Below are 21632 nucleotides of genomic sequence, written 5' to 3' on the forward strand. Positions count from 1 at the left end.
GCTCTTACAGGAAGTCTATCAGATCTGGAGTTCTGATAATTAACCTGAAGTGTACGATTTGACAGATAACTTTGAATTATTCTAACAATGTATGTTGGAAAATTAAAGTTTTTTAATTTTACAATCAAACCTTCATGCCAAACACTGTCGAATGCTTTTTCTATGTCTAGAAGAGCAAGACCAGTAGAATAGCCTTCAGATTTGTTGGAACGGATCAAATTTGTTACACGTAAAAGTTGATGAGTGGTCGAATGTCCATGGCGGAATCCGAACTGTTCATTGGCAAAAATTGAATTTTCGTTGATGTGGGCCATCATTATGTTCAAAATAACCTTTTCAAAAAGTTTACTGATGGAGGAAAGCAAACTGATTGGACGATAGCTAGAAGCTACTGCAGGATTTTTGTCTGGTTTTAAAATTGGAACAACCTTAGCATTTTTCCATTTGTCAGGAAAATATGCTAATTGAAAACATTTGTTAAATATATCAACTAAAAATGATAAGCTACTTTCTGGAAGTTTCTTGATGAGGATGTAGAAAATTCCATCATCGCCAGGAGCTTTCATGTTTTTGAATTTTTTAATAATAGTTCTCACTTCTTCCAAATCAGTCTCCCAGGCATTTTCGAAAACGTTCTCTTGATTGAGAATATTTTCGAACTCCTGAGTAACTTCATTTTCAATTGGACTAGTAAGTCCTAAATTAAAATTGTGCGCACTTTCGAACTGCATAGCAAGTTTTTGAGCTTTTTCGCAATTAGTAATAGTAGTAATAATTTGTTTTCCTCTTTCAATGCCGGTATTGGCTTCTGAGGTTTTTTCAAGATTTTCGATAATTTCCAAAAGGGCTTAGAGCCAGGGTCCAATTGAGAAATCTTATTTTCAAAATTTTTGTTTCTTAATTGAGCAAAACGTTTCTTGATTTCTTTCTGCAAATCCTGCCATATAATTTTCATAGCAGGATCGCGAGTGCGTTGAAATTGCCTTCTCCTCACGTTTTTAAGACGGATCAAGAGTTTAAGATCATCGTCTATAATCACGGATTCAAATTTTACTTCACATTTTGGAATTGCAATGCTCCGGGCTTCAACAATGGAATTTGTTAAAGTTTCAAGAGCATTGTCAATATCAAGTTTAGTTTCTAAAGAAATGTTAACATCAAGATTGGAGTCAACATACGTTTTATATATATTCCAGTCGGCTCGTAAATAATTGAAAGTGGAGCTGATAGGATTGAGAATCGCTTCTTGGGATATTTGAAATGTAACAGGGACATGATCAGAATCAAAATCAGCATGAGTAATCAGTTGGCTACAAAGATGACTAGAGTCGGTTAAGACCAAATCAATCGTAGATGGATTTCTAGAAGAGGAAAAACATGTGGGGCTATCAAGGTATTGAATTGAGAAATATCCTGAAGAGCACTCATCAAATAAAATTCTGCCGTTGGAATTACTTTGAGAATTATTCCATGACCGATGTTTGGCATTAAAGTCACCAATGACAAAAAATTTTGACTTATTGCGAGTCAATTTACGCAAGTCAGTTTGGAGCAAATTAACTTGCTGCCCAGAGCATTGAAAAGGCAAATAGGCAGCTATGAAAGTATATTTACCAAACTGTGTTTCAACAGAAACACCTAAAGTTTCAAAAACTTTAGTTTCAAATGATGAAAACAGTTGATGTTTTATACGCCTATGAATGATGATTGCAACTCCCCCACATGCCCCATCAAGTCGATCATTACGATAAACAAAAAAGTTAGGATCTCTTTTGAGTTTAGATCCAGGTTTTAAATACGTTTCGGTAATAACTGCTATATGCACGTTATTTACCGTAAGAAAATTAAACAGCTCGTCCTCTTTACCATTCAGAGAACGAGCATTCCAATTTAAAATATTTAAATTATTATTTGGATCCATTAGAAAAACGTAATCCAATAACAATTTGATTTGTAAATTTTACACCTACTTGGACTGCTTCAGTCATAGTGGTGGCTTTGAACATTGCATCAATCATTAGATTCAGTTGTTCAGTTAGAAAATTAAAATCAGAGGCAGACATGTCATGTGATTTCCCATTAGAATTTTCGGTAGACGAAGAAGCGGAGTTACCTGTGGCGGTAGGGTTTTTTCCATTTGATTTGAAACAAGTAGAATGGGTACCCATGGATCGAACAGGGGAGAAGTTCGAATTTCCTGCTACGATATCGGCAAAGGATTTACCGTGGGTAGATACATTCGAAATAGAAAGATTCGAACGGCTACCCGACGGATTAAAATTAGTTTGTGAATGAGCATGATTATGATCTTCCTGGTGGGTATGATTCATGATCAAGCGATCGTTAACTGAAAAATGAGCATTGTTCGATACTCTACCAGGCAAATTCCGGAAACGACCGTTATCGTAACGGATATTATCTTTCATCTGCCTGGCACGAGCCTCAATGACCTTTTTGCGTGAAGGACAATTCCAAAAATTGGACTTATGGTTAGCCCCACAATTACAACATATGAATTTGGTGGTATCTTCCTTCACTGGACAGATGTCTTTGGCGTGAGAAGAACCTCCGCAAATCATGCATTTAGCACAGACAAACAGACGTCACACTCTCATCATTGTGCATCGACCACATTTTTAACGGTCGATTAAAGTATATTGTTGGTGGTCAATCCACCACCCGCAGCGCTCGCATCGTTTTTGTTCGCGTTTGACGTTTACACACTACCGCCATCTATTGGCGCATTGGCCAAACATATCTTTTTTAGCATTGGGCGTACATGTTTTCTCGACTATGATTTTGATCGCGATTTGTTCTAAGTGTTACGTCTGTTTGTCTGTGCATTTAGCATCCATGCGACAATTTTTTGTACCATGACCCCACTTTTGGCACCGACGGCACTGAGTGGGGTTCTGGTAATTTCCTCCAGGTTTCTGGAAATGTTCCCATGTCACACGGACATCAAACAAAAGTTTTGCTTTTTCTAAAGCTTTAATATTATTTAGTTCTTTTTTGTTAAAGTGAACTAAATAAAATTCTTGAGAAAGCCCTTTCCGAACAATGCCAGATTGGGTTCTCTTTTTCATAATGATTACTTGGACTGGGGAAACATCTTCAAGATGTTTGAGAAGAAGCTCACGATCTTTAAGAGTTTCCGGCAAAACGCGACAGTCTCCTTTCTTTGCGATTTGGAAGGAAACCTTGATTCCCCTAATGGAGTTCAAGATCTCCTGCCTAAATCCCCCAAATTCGGAACTGACCACGATAGGCGGCACTCTTTGCTTCCTCACTTGAATCAAAGAGCCTGGGCTAGAGGCTGCTTCGATTTGGTGTTCGGAAAATTTGTCTAGAGCATCGAACTGATTGCTCATTTCGATACAATTATTCATTTCACCCTTGGAAGAAAGTTCGCATTCCGGAGAAACGTCCTTTCTTCCATTCTTGCCACGTGTAGTGACAGTTTTGAAACCCACTTTTTTGGAAGGAAGTAGTGAATTCAGAGATTCACCCTTCCTTTTGTTTGTTGTTGATACCATGTTTAGTTAATAAACGAGAAAGACGTGACCTTCGAGAGGTTTTTTCCCTAGACGGTGTCCAAGAAGGATTACCACCGCTAGCTTTCGCCAACGGGTCCAACGAAAAATCGAAGGCACGGGTCCAAACAAGGATCGTAAAGGGATCAATAGTAGAAAAATAGTACTGAAAAGTACTGTTTTAGTAGCACTGAAAAGTACCGTTTTTAATTTTAGCACTGAAAAGTACTGTTTTATTGCTTTAGGTAGTTTTTAAGAAAACTTCCAAGAGCAGAGAGAATTCGTGTACGCACAGCACGAAGGTACGATGCGCACTGCTGTCATTTTGTTAATTGAAATGTCATTGAGTCGACGGAATGAAATCGTTTTTAATCATTTAGGTACTTTATCAAAATTAAGATATTAAAGCGCAATAAAATCATGTCACACTAAGAAAAATGTGCTCTTTCGATCAAGCTACAAGAAACTGTGAATTTTTCATCACTAAACAACCCTTAGCAATGGGTGTTTTGCTATTTTCAAGGCTTTTTGCCTACAGCTTCTTACACTACAAACTGTGCTTTTTCTTGTGGGCATTTATTCGTCCACCGATACCTTCAAAAGTACTCGATGAATCGGTATATAAAGTTGCTCACTTATGTGCTTGAGAACCTAGAACGGAATCTCGTCGTTCCCTGCACCATCGGAGAAATGCGAACTTGTTGCCGCCCATTTCTCATCTGTGTTTGATACGAAGCCCGCAACCCCATCTAAGGTGGATTCTGCTGTTTTCGATGTCCCTACGGACCTTTTAGATCTGTATATTTTCCAAATTACGCCCATGATGTTCTCGCAAGCTGCTAACAAAGTTTAAATGCATGTATTGTCGATGTATGAGTGCTTTGGACGATCCACTAAGCTGAATTTTCAATCAACCATTTCGGTTATCCGAATTTCCCTGCGACTTGGAAACAGTCATTCATAGTTCCGGTTCGTAAAAAGGGTGAGAAACGGGATGTTATTAACTAGAGAGGTATTATTAGCCTTTCTACTGTATCGAAGTTGTCCGAGATGATCGTGAGCGGTGCTATATTGATGAAAGCCAAGGGCTATATATTGATCAGCATGGCTTCATGCCTGGACGTTCAGTGACGACGAATCTGCTTTGAACAATTGAAGAACGGTGCTTGAGTCGATTTACACTGACTTTAAAGCAGCGTTCGACACATTTAATCACGACACTTGTTGTGGGGAAGTCGTCCAAAGTCCTGAATAGCAAACCAGTTTTTATGAATGGTTAGCTTAAAGCTAAAACGAATGTTTATTAGCATTTTATATAATAGGGTAACAAATTTCTTACAAATTTTGGTGAACTTCTATGTTGGAGAGGTATCTTATCTCAACTTTTCAGGCCTTGATACAACGCTATCCGTACTATAATTATAAGTTTATCAAATTGCATGTTTAGAATATAAGGTATAATTTCTTACTGTTTGGTCCAATACTTAAGGCTTATTTGTGCTATATGTCTACGCTGTCAGCCGGATCTTTCCGTCCAACTGAAAGGGTCTATTTTAGGTTACATATATCATACAATTAATTGAAAATTGCGTTTTACCTTTGCATCGATATATGAACGCTGATTTTGCTTCGTAGTTCTTGATATTTTAATTCACTTTTACTTGGATAAACAATTCATTCAAGTTCAAATAGTATTAAGCCTAATTAAGTTAAATTCATTAGTAGTTTAATCAATTTTACGGTAGGATAAGAATTGCATGTGAACTTCATTTGTGTACACTAAATCCATTAGTCATTGTTTTGATCATACATATGCTTCTTTACGTTAGCTATCATCGTTCCAACGGTCACTGTATTCGAGTGGACGAAGGTACGGTGCTGCCATCTGGGAAAAGTTTGCTCGATGCGTGAAGCGTCGAAAATTTTACCCGGCAAGGTATAGGAAGCGAAATTTTAAATGCTCATATAAAATTAACTACAATAGTTATTTAAAATCTTTTCAGTATATGTTGATATACTTTTGATGGGCTACATTATAGACATGTAATTTTGAGTTTTATATTTTTTTCTCAATATACTGCTGATTCTATAGTTGATCAATAGTCTAACTCCGTACACTTAACAGAATTTAATTAGGAAGTGATTTGAATTTTTTAGAAGCATTTGAAAATTGACTTCCTATGCTTTGCCATGTAAAATAATCGGAGCTTCACGCATAGGGTCAACTGTGGTAATTACCTTCGTAGACGCGAATTGGTCGATACAGACGACCGCTGTGGTGTCCACAGTATTCATCGCCCACAGTTGAACTGTTGCAGGGGGGTGACGTGACAACACTCTGCTGGCAAAAATATCCAAATTGGGCGCGTCGACCCGACTATAATCATGGTAAGACTCCTATTTAACCCGAAGAACGCTGCGAGTCAAAATTGATTCCTGTACGTCGTCGAGCCAGTCTGGAGTGCCTTAGGTCAATAACCTGGATCCACTCCTGTTTCTCTTACTTTCAACGACGTGACGCTGATTCTAGGGTATGGTTGCAGACTTGCATATGCTGACGATCTTAAGTTGTACTTTGTCGTACGCACAGTGGAACAATGCGTTCGTGTGCAAACGTTGTTGGGTAGGTATGTTTATCGTTTGGTGTCGAAGGAGCCGTTTGACGCTGAGTGTCCCCAAATGTATAGTTATGTCGTTTTATCGAATAACTCGACCGATAATGAACGATTATGAATGACGTCGTTTTTAAAAGAACGGATAGTTTTTGCGATCGCTTGTTGGACAATAAGCTCACCTTGAATCTAAATCGATCCAATGCGATTGCGAAAGCTAATCGTCAGCTGGGATTTATAGCAAAGATCTCCCAGGATTTCACTGATCCACATTGCCTGAAGACTCTTAGCTCTTAGAAAGGGCTGTGGAAGTGTGGATCCCTCATCAGCTAACGTGGAGCATGAGATTAGAAAGCGTGCAACGAAAGTTTATCAAACTAGCACTACGGAATCTTCCCTAGCATGATCCGCTGAATCTGCCGCCATTTTCGGATAGCTGTTTAGGCTGCTAAATTTGGATACACTAGATGGGATTATCACAGAAGGCCGAATCACAAAAGGCCGAATACATTCTAGCCTACCACAAAAGGCCGAATGCACAGAAGGCCGAATCACAAAAGGCCGAATCACAAAAGGCCGAATCACAAAAGGCCGAATCACAAAAGGCCGAATCACAAAAGGCCGAATCACAAAAAGCCGAATCACAGAAGGCCGAATTAAAGTTACAAACCTAAAAAATAAAGCTTGGATATGAAAAGAACAAGTCCATGCTTTTTTAAATGCAGTCATGTTAATAAACAGTGCAAAATTTACATGCGCATTGAGGATAGAGGAACTGAGGCGGCAGAAGGCCGCCGAAGTCTCAGATATACGAAGGTTGTGTATAGCATCTATTCGGTGTCATGCAAATAGCAAATCCAGGCGTTTGCCCGGTATAATGCAAACAGAGGATGTTTTTCCATTTTTAGGTCCGACGAGCGACAGCGAGTTCGGACAGCAAGCGTTAGCCCGGTATAATGCCAACATAGTCTTTCACGCAACAAGCAGGAGAATGATTTCTGAGATGTATAACAAGTGTTTAAGTGATCATAAGAATACTAAGTTTACTAACAATACTTTTCATCGTACAGTGCCCGTACGATTTTAACTTGGTTTAAATTTGGCAACACGGAAATTCATGTACCCAAAAATAGATCATAATCAGTCACAAATCCTGTCAATTCCAATGGTTCTATGGGCCTTCTTAAGGTTAATTTAATTCGTGGTCATTATTACGGTGATACAAGTTTTAATAAAAACAACCATTACATTTTGGAACGTTTCATTTTAGGCAACATGAAAATTTTTGGCATGTTGCCAAAATCGAACACTGTAAACCCTTTTTTCGCAAGGTATTTACACTTATGTTGTACAAAACACAACAGCGCGACTACTTAAGCTCCAATTATAGATATTTTTGGGTTTGTCAGCTAAGAATAGACCAGCTGACGAACCCAAAAAACACTAACTATACACTCTTATTCAGCTAGTAATGTTCATTGCGCATCTTGTCCCGCTTTACCCTACTGTAAAAATTTCCTTTTTTTTTGTAGAAAAATGTGCTGAATGTTTGTAGCTTTCACTAAAATTTATTTTAAAATTTCGGCCTTCCGTGATTCGGCCTTTTGTGATTCGGCCTTCTGTGATTCGGCCTTTTGTGATTCGGCCTTTTGTGATTCGGCCTTCTGTGATTCGGCCTTCTGTGACTCGGCCTTCTGTGACTCGGCCTTTCGTGATTCGGCCTTCTGTGATTCGGCCTTCTGTGATTCGGCCTTTTGTGATTCGGCCTTCTGTGACTCGGCCTTTTGTATGTTTCGGCCTTCTGTGCTTTTGGCCTTTTGTGATTCGGCCTTTTGTGGTAGATCCCACTAGATCGTCGACACATAACTCAACAAGTTGCCAAACTAAACCTATGAACAGCGAAGTTGACTGCTCGCGATTGCTCTCCATGCTGAATTTCCGTGTCGCTCCAAGGGTTCTACGTGGCGGCTCCTTTTGTAAGCAAAGATTTCATTGTACTACTTTTGGAAGTAACGAGCCTTTTACATCTTCTTATTCTTCTTCTTGAAATTACGTCCTCACTAGGACAAAGCCTGCTTCTCACCTTTGTGCTTATGCGCACTTCCACAGTTATTAACTAAGAGCTTTCTTTGCCAAAGTTGCCATTTTCGCATTCGTATATCGTGTGGCAGGTACGACTATACTCTATGCCCAGGGAAGTCAAGGAAATTTCCATTACGATCCGGGGCCGACCGGGAATCGAACCCAGACACCTTCAGCATGGCTTTGCTTTGTAGCCGCGGACTCTAACCACTCGGCTAAGGAAGGCCTTTTACATCAATTATCTGTTTATTCTCTTTGTTCGAGGTTCTCTATGATTTCGAGTGTTCGTCCAACCTGTTTGTTTCAATCTGGTGATAATAGTACCCCTTCTTGTTTGCTACCGGCAAAAGCGCTATTAGTTGCGTTTAACCTCCGCATATTATTCCGATCCTTCAGCTTCAGCACTTTTTTAGTGTTGCCTTTTCTTTCTATGGTAGATACGCTTTTATTCAGCTCTGCTACTGTGTCTTCATCGTTGGTCAGTTCGAATCATGTCCCACGACGTTATGGTCACAATTTCGTGAATAGGATCCCACAAACTATTGACATCTCCAGTAGCATTGATGCAAACATTTGGCTACAGTAAGGAAAGTTCAACGTCTTTCAGACGACACAATACCGCTTAACAAGCGATCCAGTATCAAATCGCATTGACAAATAATGTAGAAGGCTAATGAGATTCATTCAATTGTTTTCTCGGCGTCATTCAAATGTTCATCGTAATCCTGCTCCCACCTTTCAATCAACTCAAATCCATCCACCGAGAAGATAGTGTGTGTTATTTTATCTCGCATTATACAGCCTTTCAAATTGTCCAAGATAAGATCCCAACAAAGGCCGAACCAATGAAACAGTATCGCAAAGCTATTTAGAACATCCAATATAGAAATAAAACCAAACGAAAATCTATTTCCACCGAACACTGAACGGCAAATCCCCACCAAACTCGCAATGGCACATGGTGATGACGATACGATGTGAATAAGCTAATCCAACAGTGACAGTGATGATCATGAACAATGAACAGTGAACCAAATTGCTACGAAACGTAAGGAATAAACCTGCGCGGGTATGATAACTGAACGATCGCAGAATGGATGCAGCTGCACGTGATCTTTAGTATATGGGCTATATGATGAGCGATAAATGGTAAACCAGCGACTTGCAGACGAACGTTTAACTGATGTAGGTAGTGGTGGTAGTAGTAGTTGGTAGTGGTTTTAAGTAAGAATATCGATAATTTCAACTAGGTTTATATATGCAAGTAGTGCTAGAGAAGTAAGTATGGGATCGTGTGCGATCATCTTAATTACCTACGAGCCAGTTGGTGGCGGTCAGTGTAATCGTCGGCCGACCAAGCAGATGGTGCCAGCTAATGCTGAGGAACGCGAGAATGTCCATGAAATTGCTAACCAGCAGCGACGGATCGCGGGACATATAGTACTCATCGTGGTCAAAGATCTACGCAAACCCGCATCCCATGCGATTTTTGTTTTTGTTTGGATTTTTGATGATTTTCAAATTTACCGATTTGGAAAATTTTCGAAGAGAAACGCAAAAAAGAGAGAAAGAGAGAGAGAAAGATACACTGCCAATTAAAAGAATAATCAACTGAACTGGAAGAAAACTGCCAATCGGTGCGATTTCCGGGATCGAGATGGAGAGGAGGAAGTTTCCGAAGTTTCGGCTGTCTGGCGGTCGGCAATCGATGGGCTAAAATGCGCCGAGAGTGCGATGAGCTGTCCCATATCCAGGTGTCGTTAGGCGGAAGTTTGTGTACCGTGAGAACCGCTAAACCCATTATTTGCTAACTAACTTAAAAATTTAAGGTGCAGCCTAAGTAAGAAGCACAGTCTAAATCCGGAAAGCAATGGCATGCTTCCCTGCTCCCGGGTTTGGATAGAAAGAAACTAATAGGAAGGCCACCAAAGAGAAAGCGAAGCCCAAGGAAGTCGACTACCATCTATGCGGTGTTTTTGAATTATGTACAGGAAGGGTAGGAAAACGGAAAATAGATTAGAAGTTTAGAAACAAAGATTAACATAAGAAAATCATATGATACAGTGTAGTAGAACGTGAAATGAGGAAAATCAGTGTAAACGGAAATCATACACAAGGAACAATGTAAATAGTACAGAGAGCTTTACAGAGTGAGAGAGAGGAGGTGGGGAGAAAAGAACTCATTCACAGTTCGCGGAGCACCGACCTAGATGTACGTTCTTCAGCGTCAGCGTCAGCAGGGGCCTTCCGAGGAGATTCTGCCAGGCCGATTTCAGGAAGTTTATCTCGCCCTTCAACAGATCGATCATCAGTTCGTTGTCCGACGCGATGTAGAAGCGGTTCACGTCCGAAAACTAGACGACATATTCGTGTGACAGTGGAGTGGCATTAGCTATATGGGTGTCTCATAAACTAAACTCAAAACAAGCGCTGCAAGAAAGGGGGTTACTCGGGAAAAACGGACGGTGCGGCGCGCGTGTGGGCCGTTGTTCAAGAAGATCTAGGACCAAACCAAACTTGCAACCCAAGATACTCACCTGAGGAGTGAAGGCAAAGATGCGATCCTTGAGGGAATACAGCTTACTGGTACTGAGAATACCGACGTCTCGCGATTTACGACCACTGAGGCCGAGTTTCTTGTTCCGGCCAAGATACGTGTAGAGGTGACTCAGCACTCGAGCCGGCTGCACTTCGATCGGAGTCACATCGGCGATGGTTTGCACCTGGATGCCGTGCTCGGCCAGCTTGTCCCGGATGTCGTTGTCTTCGGCCAGGATGACCACCTGGACGACGACGTCCGGTTTCTTTTGGGCACCCAACCGACGATTCAACGGATCGAGCTCACCAACTGCCAGGAATCCCTGGAAAAGAACCATAAGAGTGAATTTGAATATGAATTGGATTGGATCTGGGTTTGATTTGGATTGGATTTGGATTGGATTTGGATTGGATTTGGATTGGATTTGGATTGGATTTGGATTGGATTTGGATTGGATTTGGATTGGATTTGGATTGGATTTGGATTGGATTTGGATTGGATTTGGATTGGATTTGGATTGGATTTGGATTGGATTTGGATTGGATTTGGATTGGATTGGATTGGATTTGGATTGGATTTGGATTGGATTTGGATTGGATTTGGATTGGATTTGGATTGGATTTGGATTGGATTTGGATTGGATTTGGATTGGATTTGGATTGGATTTGGATTGGATTTGGATTGGATTTGGATTGGATTTGGATTGGATTTGGATTGGATTTGGATTGGATTTGGATTGGATTTGGATTGGATTTGGATTGGATTTGGATTGGATTTGGATTGGATTTGGATTGGATTTGGATTGGATTTGGATTGGATTTGGATTGGATTTGGATTGGATTTGGATTGGATTTGGATTGGATTTGGATTGGATTTGGATTGGATTTGGATTGGATTTGGATTGGATTTGGATTGGATTTGGATTGGATTTGGATTGGATTTGGATTGGATTTGGATTGGATTTGGATTGGATTTGGATTGGATTTGGATTGGATTTGGATTGGATTTGGATTGGATTTGGATTGGATTTGGATTGGATTTGGATTTGGATTGGATTTGGATTGGATTTGGATTGGATTTGGATTGGATTTGGATTGGATTTGGATTGGATTTGGATTGGATTTGGATTGGATTTGGATTGGATTTGGATTGGATTTGGATTGGATTTGGATTGGATTTGGATTGGATTTGGATTGGATTTGGATTGGATTTGGATTGGATTTGGATTGGATTTGGATTGGATTTGGATTGGATTTGGATTGGATTTGGATTGGATTTGGATTGGATTTGGATTTATAATGAAAGATTCGATTCAACAATTATATTCATCGATTCGATTCAACGATTCGATTTAACGATTCGATTCAACGATTAGATCCAACGATTAGTTCCAACGATTAGATTCAGCGATTCGATTCAACGATTATATTCAACGATTAGATTCAACAATTCAATTCAATGATTCGATTCAACGACTGGATTCAACGATTCGATTTAACGATTCGATTCAACAATTAGTTCCAACGATTAGATTCGATTCAACGATTAGTTCCAACGATTAGATTCAGCGATTCCATTCAATGATTCGATTCAAGGATTAAATTCAATGATCCGATTCGACTATTCGATTCAAAGATTAAATTCAACGATTATATCCAACGATTCGATTCGACGATTATATTCAACGATTCGATTCAACGATTAGTTCCAACTATTAGATTCAGCGATTCGATTCAACGATTATATTCAACGATTAGATTCAACAATTCAATTCAATGATTCGATTCAACGACTAGATTCAACGATTCGATTTAACGATTCGATTCAACTATTAGTTCCAACGATTAGATTCGATTCAACGATTAGTTCTAACGATTAGATTCAGCGATTCCATTCAATGATTCGATTCGACGATTCGATTCAACAATTAGATTCAACGATTAGATTCAACGATCCAATTCAACGATTCGATTCAACGATTAGATTCAATGAATCGACTCAACGATTATATTCAACGATTCGATTCAACGATTCAATTCAATGATTCGATTCAAAGATTAGATTCAACAATTCGATTCAACGATTCGATTCATTGCATCGATTCGATTCAACAATTCATTTCAACGTTTCGATTCAACGATCCACATTTAAATCCAAATCCAATTCAAATCTAATCCGAATCCAATGCAAATTCAATAAAAATCCAAATCAATCCAATCCAATCGAGAACGAAATGAAATCCCAATCCAAATCAAATAGAAATATTAATTTAAATCTAATCGAAATTGGCTCACCTCTTGAAGCAGCTTCCCCAAGATGAACAGCGACTGACCCCACAGGAAAGGGCACCGTCCCACGACCATTCGTTGCTGCGATCCAGGGTTCTTATACTCAGCTCCAACCACGTCCGCCGGCACGGCATACAATTCCGGCACCAGTCGCATCCCTTCCTCGGTTTTCACCAGAATGTCCTCCAACTTCTGCGTGTATTCCAGCACAGATTCCTTGTCGTGCTGGAACTCCTTGTTCAGAATCAGATAGCAGAAGAACAGCGGCCATTCGCATTCAATGTTCTCAAACATGCGCAACTCCCAGCGCTCGTAATACAGCCGCGTGTTGTCCTCCTTGGGCGTTTTGTAGCCATCGCGGAGGAACCGCTTGCAGCCGAACCGTCCCTGAAGCCGATTGATGATCGCTTCCTGAGTGGCCTCGATCAACTGCGGATCATCGCAAGCAAAAGCAGGGAACCCAATTACCGAGAGCAGCCCCGCATCCAACTCTTTACTATTGGATTCTCTCGGAAGCATCGACTGGAGCACGGCTTGACATTTGTGAGCCTCATCGGCCAGCACGTGAATCACACTGCCGGAACCGCCACGAGCTCCAAACAGGTCCAACTCATTCATAGCCTCCAGGGCCGCTTTGGCCATACCGATCGAGCTGGCGTTCAGCTCCGTTTGTCCATGATTGGACTTGTCCCCTCGTTCCCAGATTCCATAATCCGGGATGCAGTAAGCCGACTCAATGTAGAATACCAGATTCTGAATGAACGACACTTCGTCCAGCGAAAACACGATCTGCAGCCCGGAAGCGGTCATCTGGGCCAGGATCAGCAAATACAGCGAAATGGCATCGATCTGCAGGTGGCCCCACTCTTCGTCTCCCACGACCGGTTGGCCATTCTTGCTCGAGTACTTGGCATGGAGCGAATCCAACGGATTCTGAGTGGTTTTGAACCGCTCCACTTTGTCCTTCTGGTTCATCATGGCCATCAGGAGGCCTCGCATCAACTTGACGCAGCACTGCTCCAGCTCGTACGCTTTGGCCCGATCCTCATCCTGGTCGGCAATCTTCTTGTACGCCATCGACAGCCCCCAAACTGCCAGGATGCAGTAGACGTTGTCTCGAATCTGAAAAAGAGAAGCAGAGACCGGGCGTTAATCGATATGACATTGAGAGGCGATTAGCGACACACCAAAATATAGCAGTGCTTCCAAAGGTGTACGAGTCCGGCAATCGAGATTTAGAGACACACAAGGCCGGCACAAGAAGCACGTTCCCTGCCAATTGGAAGAGTTGTACCATCGTCATATTTGGGCCTATTTTATCATATATCCGATGAGAATGGAAAGGAAAGCGAGATATTGGAGAATCGAACTCCTCCCTGGAAGGGTGCTACAAAACGCATGAGCGTACCTTAAGGGGTCGTCCATAAATGACGTAGCTTTTTAGGAGGGAGGGGGGTCTTCACGTATTTGTGACGAAGTGTGACGAGGGGGAGGGAGGGGTTCTAGCTAGTGGACGTATCATTTTGAATCAAGTTCGTTAAAAGAAAGGCGCTGAAAAAAATTGCATAAATTATTTTTTATCAAACTTCTTTAATTTTTTACTTATATACTTGGGTTATAAAATTATGATTAAGCTTCAAAACATTCATATGACAAGATTGAAAAAATATCTATGAAACTTTAGATTTTCTTAATAAATGCAATCAAACAGATGGTGTGCCATTTGAACAAAGTTCTGTATGGGCTGAAAGAGTCAAGTCGCGTATGGAACGCAAAACTGGATGCAGCACTCAAGAAGTTGGGTATGAAGCAATCGAAGTACGATCCGTGCTTGTACCACAAGATCAACAACGGAAAGATTCTGTTCATCGCAATCTACGTGGACGATCTGAAGCTGTTTTCGAACGATGAAGACTGGAAGAACGAAATCAAGACAAAGCTGAGCTGCATGTTTCACATGAAGGACCTCGGACCAGCAAAAAGTTGCTTGGGGATCCGAATCACACGCACGGAGGATGGCATAGCTCTCGATCAAGAAGGATATGTCGAATCAGTCTTGGCCTGGTTCAAGATGCAAGATTCGAAGGCCACTCCGACACCGATGAATGCAGCCCTCAAGCTGACCAAGGATATGTCACCGCAAACCAAGGAAGAAGTCGAGCAAATGGCAACGGTACCATATCAAGAAGCTGTTGGGTGCCTGATGTACCTTGCCCAATGCACTAGACCAGACATCTTGTTTGCCGTCAACCAATTGAGCAGATTCAACACCAACCCCGGACCGAGTCACTGGCAGGCCGTCAAACATCTGATGCGGTACCTCAGAGGGACGTCGGCAATGAAGCTTCAGAACTCCAGAGCCGGAAACGAGGAGATCACGGGATATTCTGATGCTGATAGGGCCGCTGACGCAGATGACCGGAAATCAACGAGTGGGTACATGTTTCTACTACAAGGAGGAGCGGTATCCTGGAGCTGCAAGAGGCAATCAACCGTGGCGTTGTCTACCTGCGAAGCAGAGTACATGGCGTTGTCCGCAGCAGTACAAGAGGATTCGTGGTGGCAAGGACTGCAATCACAGTTTGGAAGGAAACAACCGATCGATTTGTACTGCGATAATCAAAGCACTATCTGTATTGCTAAGAATGGCGGATATACACCAGAACGAAGCATATAGATATACGACATCACTATATTCGAGACGCTTTGGATCGGAAGATAGTGAACATCACGTACGTTAGCACAGAAGACCAAATAGCTGACGGGCTCACGAAACCACTACAACGTATTAAGGCTAAGTAGCCCGTCATTCATTTTGGCAACAATGATGACTTGTCAGCTTGCATTTCAAAGTGATAAAACTCAGTCTTGATAGTTTATATTGGCTTGACAAAGTATCACTGTACGCGCTAGCATGCAAGAAATATGCTGATACTTTTTCAGCTGTGTCAGTGCAAAACCAACTGATTTTCTTTGATTCAAAATTGTGAGATGAATGAGCAACAATCATCAACGACGCGTACAAATTTCAATGACGGCCTACTTCGCCTTAAGCTGGAGCGGAATCGACGAGCCATGGGAATCACACAATAATTGGCTTAAGGAGTAGTGTTGTGAAAACATTTGTAGTAAGCCATGATTTATGTGACGTTAGACTTAGGGCCGATTTCTTCACCTTCGCTTAAGCCGTAAACTACGTTTACCCATACGATTAAACCAGGTTTAAGGCCTAAGCGGTGGTGAAGAAACCGCTTATTAGAAAAATAAATTTCCTTATTCTTGTTCCATCCTGGGAGGGAGAAACCAATACAAAATTTCTGTACGTCATAGTGAGCCGAGATTCCGCTGTCACGAACTGTCACTGTGAGCCCAGATCTCAATCATTGGACTAATATGGAAAAAGCGCGTAACTGATTAAAACACATTTTCGCATTTGATCAAAAGTGACAAAAATTGAATGAAAATCAATTCATACACAAAATGTAAGTAATGTCACGTGAGCACCTTCCAACTGATTGAATATAAAGCATTGAAAAACGCATCGTTTTACTTTTTCCAATGAAAATTATGATTTATTGCATAGAAAACTGTGGCCCTTTTTCCATGTTTGTCAGGAAAGATCGAAAGTACACAACAAAAGAAAACTAGCGGTTTTCCCCAAGCCTGCCTTGATTGTTGTTGGCAAGCTGGAGTTATCTTGCAGTTCAAACAAACGTTGTTGTATATTTCGTGTGTAGTATCGGTACCTCCCTCCCAGGTTCCAACCTTTACACGAGCAAGTCGTTTATTTCTGCGCTACTCCCAATAGTTTCCTGTAATTCCTTTTCAAATTCCATCGCGATCTAACACATTCCTAGAAATAATCGAGTGAACGAATCTTTTTGAGATTCTGCGATCGTCAGTAATCCTGTTCTGCTACGCAAACCAAATTTTTGGTGCCTTTTGTTGAATCCCACCATGAGGAGCTGGCATACGTATTTGTTGTTGCAAAGATCCGCGAAGAAAGTGCTTGGACGGAATTTATGGTTGATGAAATGCACAATTCAATAAATCTAAGAAGCAAAACGATTATTAGGCATACTGGGTTTCATTTAATAAGCCGAGAAAATCAGCAAATTATTGTAAATAAACCAATTTCACCGAAAAAGACAGCATTGTATGTGCAGCAAAAACTACTGACATAATCAGCATTGTTTGACAGCGCATGAATCTATAGCTTTATGGAGTTTTCGGTAGCAATAGAGCTGAGTGACATTTGAACACACGTAGACTAGCACACGCTCGTCATACACAGTTTGTTTTTGTTTTCCTCAAAGAAACTTGCACACGCTTTCCAGACTCATCAAAATGCATATGGAAATATTACTCAATTTGCAAAATTTATACCCGGATTCTGGGTGTTTTTCGAGACAGAGTGCATATTGTTTTCCTCTAAGGTTCACTACTACATCTACATTAGGGCACTCATACCATTGAGCGTGATAACCACTATAATTTTTACTGAGTTAACTCTGCTGTTCGAAAACCCAGTAAAATTTTACCGACTTCGGTAATCAAATCTAAGTGTGTGATGACTTCCGTTTCCTTCGATTCGCACACAGCTTGTTGGCCATTGGCAACTCACAGAATGAGTGCGACTTATACACAATATTCACTCATTCAGCCAGTTCTGCATTGGTTGCCTCATTCTGTGAAGTTCGAACACATGCGCTGCGTGGATCTTGTTAAGCGTGTCTGAAAAAGAGTACACTCAAAATAATCCAAACGTCATTGTTTTGTGGAAACATACGTGGTTTTTTTTTCATCGCACTTTTCACGTAGCTCTTACGGGGAACGTAGGTGATGAAGAATGAACCAATGAACAAATGAACTTGTACCATTCCATCAAAGGCACGTGTAACAGCTACGTGTTTTTTCGTATATTTGACCAAGTAGTTGAATAGAACCTAAGGTATGTTCCCGGTAAACTGTACTAAAATTCTGTGTAGGTGCAATGCTGCTTTCGCATTGTTATTTTTAAATAACGTTATTTTTCAATAAAACGAGTAATACATAAAGTTTTACTTTTATTTATTGAACCATCGGTTTTGATCAAAATAAGGTATTTCACACAATCAGGTAACAAGATAGTCTGGTTTTGGTGTGTGTCTGTGTGTGTTTCGACTCGATGTTCTCGAAAATCCTTCGGCACATAGTTAAAGGCAACGTTTCTGTTTCAGAGAAAGAATATCGGGAACAAATATAGTTATTTTTGAAATCATTACTAAATTAAAAACTTTACTCACGTTTAAATTTCAAAAACGGGAAAACCATTTTGACCAGCATCAGCTCTTCCAGTACCACGTACCAATTTGACCCGCATTGCTAACAATGATGCGACTCAGAAAAAAAATGGCCCGATGATCTATTGAGAAGTAACATTCTAATTAATGGAATCCTTACTACAACATTTAAAATAATAACTTTAATATAGGTAACTAATTAAATTAATTGGAAGTCCATCAAATCTTTATGTTTATTTTCACTTGACGCCATCTTTACATTTGATAAAACACAAAATGAATCGAAGATGAACACGTTTGGAATGAATTAAAGCATGTACGTAGATTTCACGTAAGGTCGATAGGTTGATGCAGTGAAAACTATCAAAGCAACAAATAACGTTAATTTATGAAACGGTAACTGTTACCTTAGTCAGGTAAAGTCAGAGGAAGGTTCATTATCATGAACCTACGTGAGTTTCCACGTAGTAATGACGTTTAGATTATTTTGAGTGTAGCAAAACACGGGACAGCTCCGCTGCCGCCTTTAAGGTCAAAATGTGTAGAGTCCAAATGTTTACACTGCCACTGCTGCGCGCCGTTTTCAAAAACACAAATCGTCACAAAAATAGTAATATAAAGAGATAATTTGTTTTCTTCCTATAAGTAAATTGTATACCAATTAATGAAAACTAATATTAAATGCATATTTTCATTAACGATTGAGATTTGTGTCGTAAAAAGGAGCGTAAGCGGAGGTTCAAAGTAATTGCTGTAGAGTAACAAAATGTTTGGCCTTAACACATTCGCTTTTGAATTTAACAGTTATGTACCCACCAGATGCAAGGATGGTTCGGCAAGGCAAACAATGCGAACACTAGCGACAATCTCTATCTTGTACTATAATATCTTTTGTGGGTGGCGAATTGAGTAATAATATATAAGTCAATGAGTTTGTTTCCGGATCATCAGTTTTCTTTTAATAATCGTTGAATAAACATCGGTAAAGGTTGAAGTTAAAAGTGTTTCTCCTTGGACAACCGAAAGAAAAACAGTCTTTTTCAAGGCTATTGAGTTGTGAAGAAAGTATTCACCGAGTCGAGCTATCGTCAGCTGTTGTTCCCGCTGGCACTCTCTTCAGAGGAAGGAGTTGCCCATCCGTCAAGTGTCCGTGATCGGACAATAACCGTACAATTCGTAGTTGCTACTCCGTGATTGACCAGAATAATCAAAATTGCACAAGAAACCAACAGATGCAGCTTGGGAGTAGCATACCATCTTCAATGTACAATTTTGAGAACTCCAAACTTGGTAATGTCAATAACGGCGCTGGTCACGTCCTTACGGTTATCGGGGAAGGGCAGGAATGTTAGTGTGACGTCCATTGCTATTAGAGACCGAGATCACCTCTGCATCTCCATGGTTTTCACAGGAAAGAAAGCCCGGGGCTAGCAAGACACATGAACTGGAGGAGAGTGTGCGAAGAGTATACCGGTACCGCATCGGGGGCAGGTTCCAGCCAGTATGTTGCGAAAGTCAGACAGACGTACGAAGGCGGAAAACGGCGGATTTCAAGAAGGACGTGTTCGTCGAAGCGCTGACTCAGTGCAGACGAATTAACGGCAGCACTAACTCGTGCGTGCGATGCTACCATGCCGAGAGTTGGGAAACCAGCTAACGGTCGCCATCCAGACTACTGGTGGAACTCGACCATTGCCAATCTACGTGAAAGCTGCCTACGAGCCAGAAGGACGATGCAGCGGGCTTACAACAACGCTGAAAGAGAGGAACGTAGGCTAGTCTACAGAGCGGCAAGATCCGCACTTAACGATCAACGTTCCGTCATCGTAATCATCGTCATCATCGAGACTGCAAAAGCAGTTTTTCTGTTCAGAACTAAAAAGTATTCGATGAAAATGTGTTCACTGTGTTTCGGTTGAAGAATAGAATACAGTGAACACATTTTCTTGTAAATTTTCTTGATTTTGAACGAAAAAACTGCTTTTGAAAATTCCGAAATCGATGACGGATCCTGCCCCCTTAAAAGCGAAATCAGGCTTAGTAAAAAAAAGCTTGTCTTCAAGAACTCTGCCACAAATCAAACGCGAATCCGTGGGGCGACGCATACAGAGTAGCCATGGCGAGGTTAAAAGGACCAATAATGCCACCGGAAAAGTGCCCGGAGAGAATGAAGGTTATTATTGACAGACTCTTCCCGCAGCACGATGCCACAACCTGGCCGCCCACTCCTTGCGGAGTGCATGATGGAGACTACGAAGAATCTCGAGTAACAAATGAGGAGTTGATCGGTGTAGCGAAAGCCTTGGACACAAAGAAGGCCCCAGACGGAATCCCAAATCTGGCTCTGAAAACAGCGATCCTCGAGAACCCCGATATGTTCAGGACCACGCTGCAGAACTGCATTGACGATGGCAACTTTCCTGGAAACGACAAAAGTTGGTGTTGCTGCCAAAGCCGGGTAAACCGCTTGGCGAATCTTCAGCGTATAGGCCGATATGCTTGCTGGATACGTCCAGCAAACTGCTCGAGAGAGTAATCCTGAACAGGCTTACGAAGCATACGGAGAACGAGAACGGGCTGTCGAATATGCAGTTCGGCTTCCGGAAAGGAAGGTCTACTGCGGACGCTATCCAAACTGTTGTGGAAACCATGGAGGCAGCTCAGAAGCAGAAAAGGAGAGGAAACCGTTGTTGTGCGGTGATCATAGTAGGGGTTCCTGGGGTAATATGCACCACTTAAGGAAAATGTGCCGAAAGGAATACTAAACAACATGTATGTAGTGTTTTAATACACGAATCTAGTTGGTTTGGGTTCACCCTACATGGTGTTGAGCGAATTTTCATCATAATTAATTTAGATTGTTGGGAAATTTAACTTTTTTTAAACATTACTTTTGCGTGAATTAGGATTTATGTGGGGCACGATGCACCGCTTTTTGGGGCAGAACGCACCACAACATTGAGTCAAGACGCACCTAAACAAAGGGGCATGATGCACCACAACAATGAGGCAAGATGCACCATCGTGTTTTAAACGTAATTTTATTTATCATAAAAACACGAGTTTTTGATAGTTTTCGTGTATAAGATGATATAATTGTGCATAAATACGTTGGTAAAGACTTCAAATAACCTAACTTTCGTGATTGTAGTTTATTTTGGACTGGATCGTTCTGCCCCAACCGATGGAGTGCATGTTGCCCCAACCGAGCGCTTAACAGAAAATGTTATGAAAAATAGAAATCGTTGTGTTATTTTGCCAAATCATGTAATCAACAACTTATCCAGTATCTAATC

At 41.0% G+C, this 21632-nt stretch overlaps 1 protein-coding gene and 1 long non-coding RNA gene across 5 annotated transcripts in view; both read right to left on the reverse strand.

The window, feature by feature from the left end:
* The window catches only part of LOC5569470 (probable phosphorylase b kinase regulatory subunit alpha), a 74961-nt gene that overhangs the window by 40673 nt on the left and 12656 nt on the right, over positions 1 to 21632 (reverse strand). For 2 of the 4 annotated variants that reach the window (XM_021838967.1, XM_021838965.1), the window contains exons 3-5: positions 13061 to 14176; positions 10765 to 11088; positions 9541 to 9688 (exon numbers count right to left, since the gene is read on the reverse strand). In XM_021838967.1, coding sequence (XP_021694659.1) covers positions 9541 to 9688; positions 10765 to 11088; positions 13061 to 14176 — 1588 coding nt within the window. Of the gene's footprint in view, positions 1 to 9540; positions 9689 to 10433; positions 10582 to 10764; positions 11089 to 13060; positions 14177 to 21632 lie in introns of all 4 variants that reach the window. The other 2 variants (XM_021838966.1, XM_021838964.1) reach the window with 1 other exon arrangement.
* Positions 17983 to 18835, reverse strand: LOC110674746. Its single transcript, XR_002499155.1, has 2 exons — positions 18340 to 18835; positions 17983 to 18264 (listed from the first exon to the last, which is right to left on the reverse strand). It is a non-coding gene; the product is annotated as an uncharacterized LOC110674746 (long non-coding RNA).

Source organism: Aedes aegypti, chromosome 1, assembly GCF_002204515.2.
Source record: "Aedes aegypti strain LVP_AGWG chromosome 1, AaegL5.0 Primary Assembly, whole genome shotgun sequence".
Taxonomy (NCBI): Eukaryota; Metazoa; Arthropoda; class Insecta; order Diptera; family Culicidae; genus Aedes; species Aedes aegypti.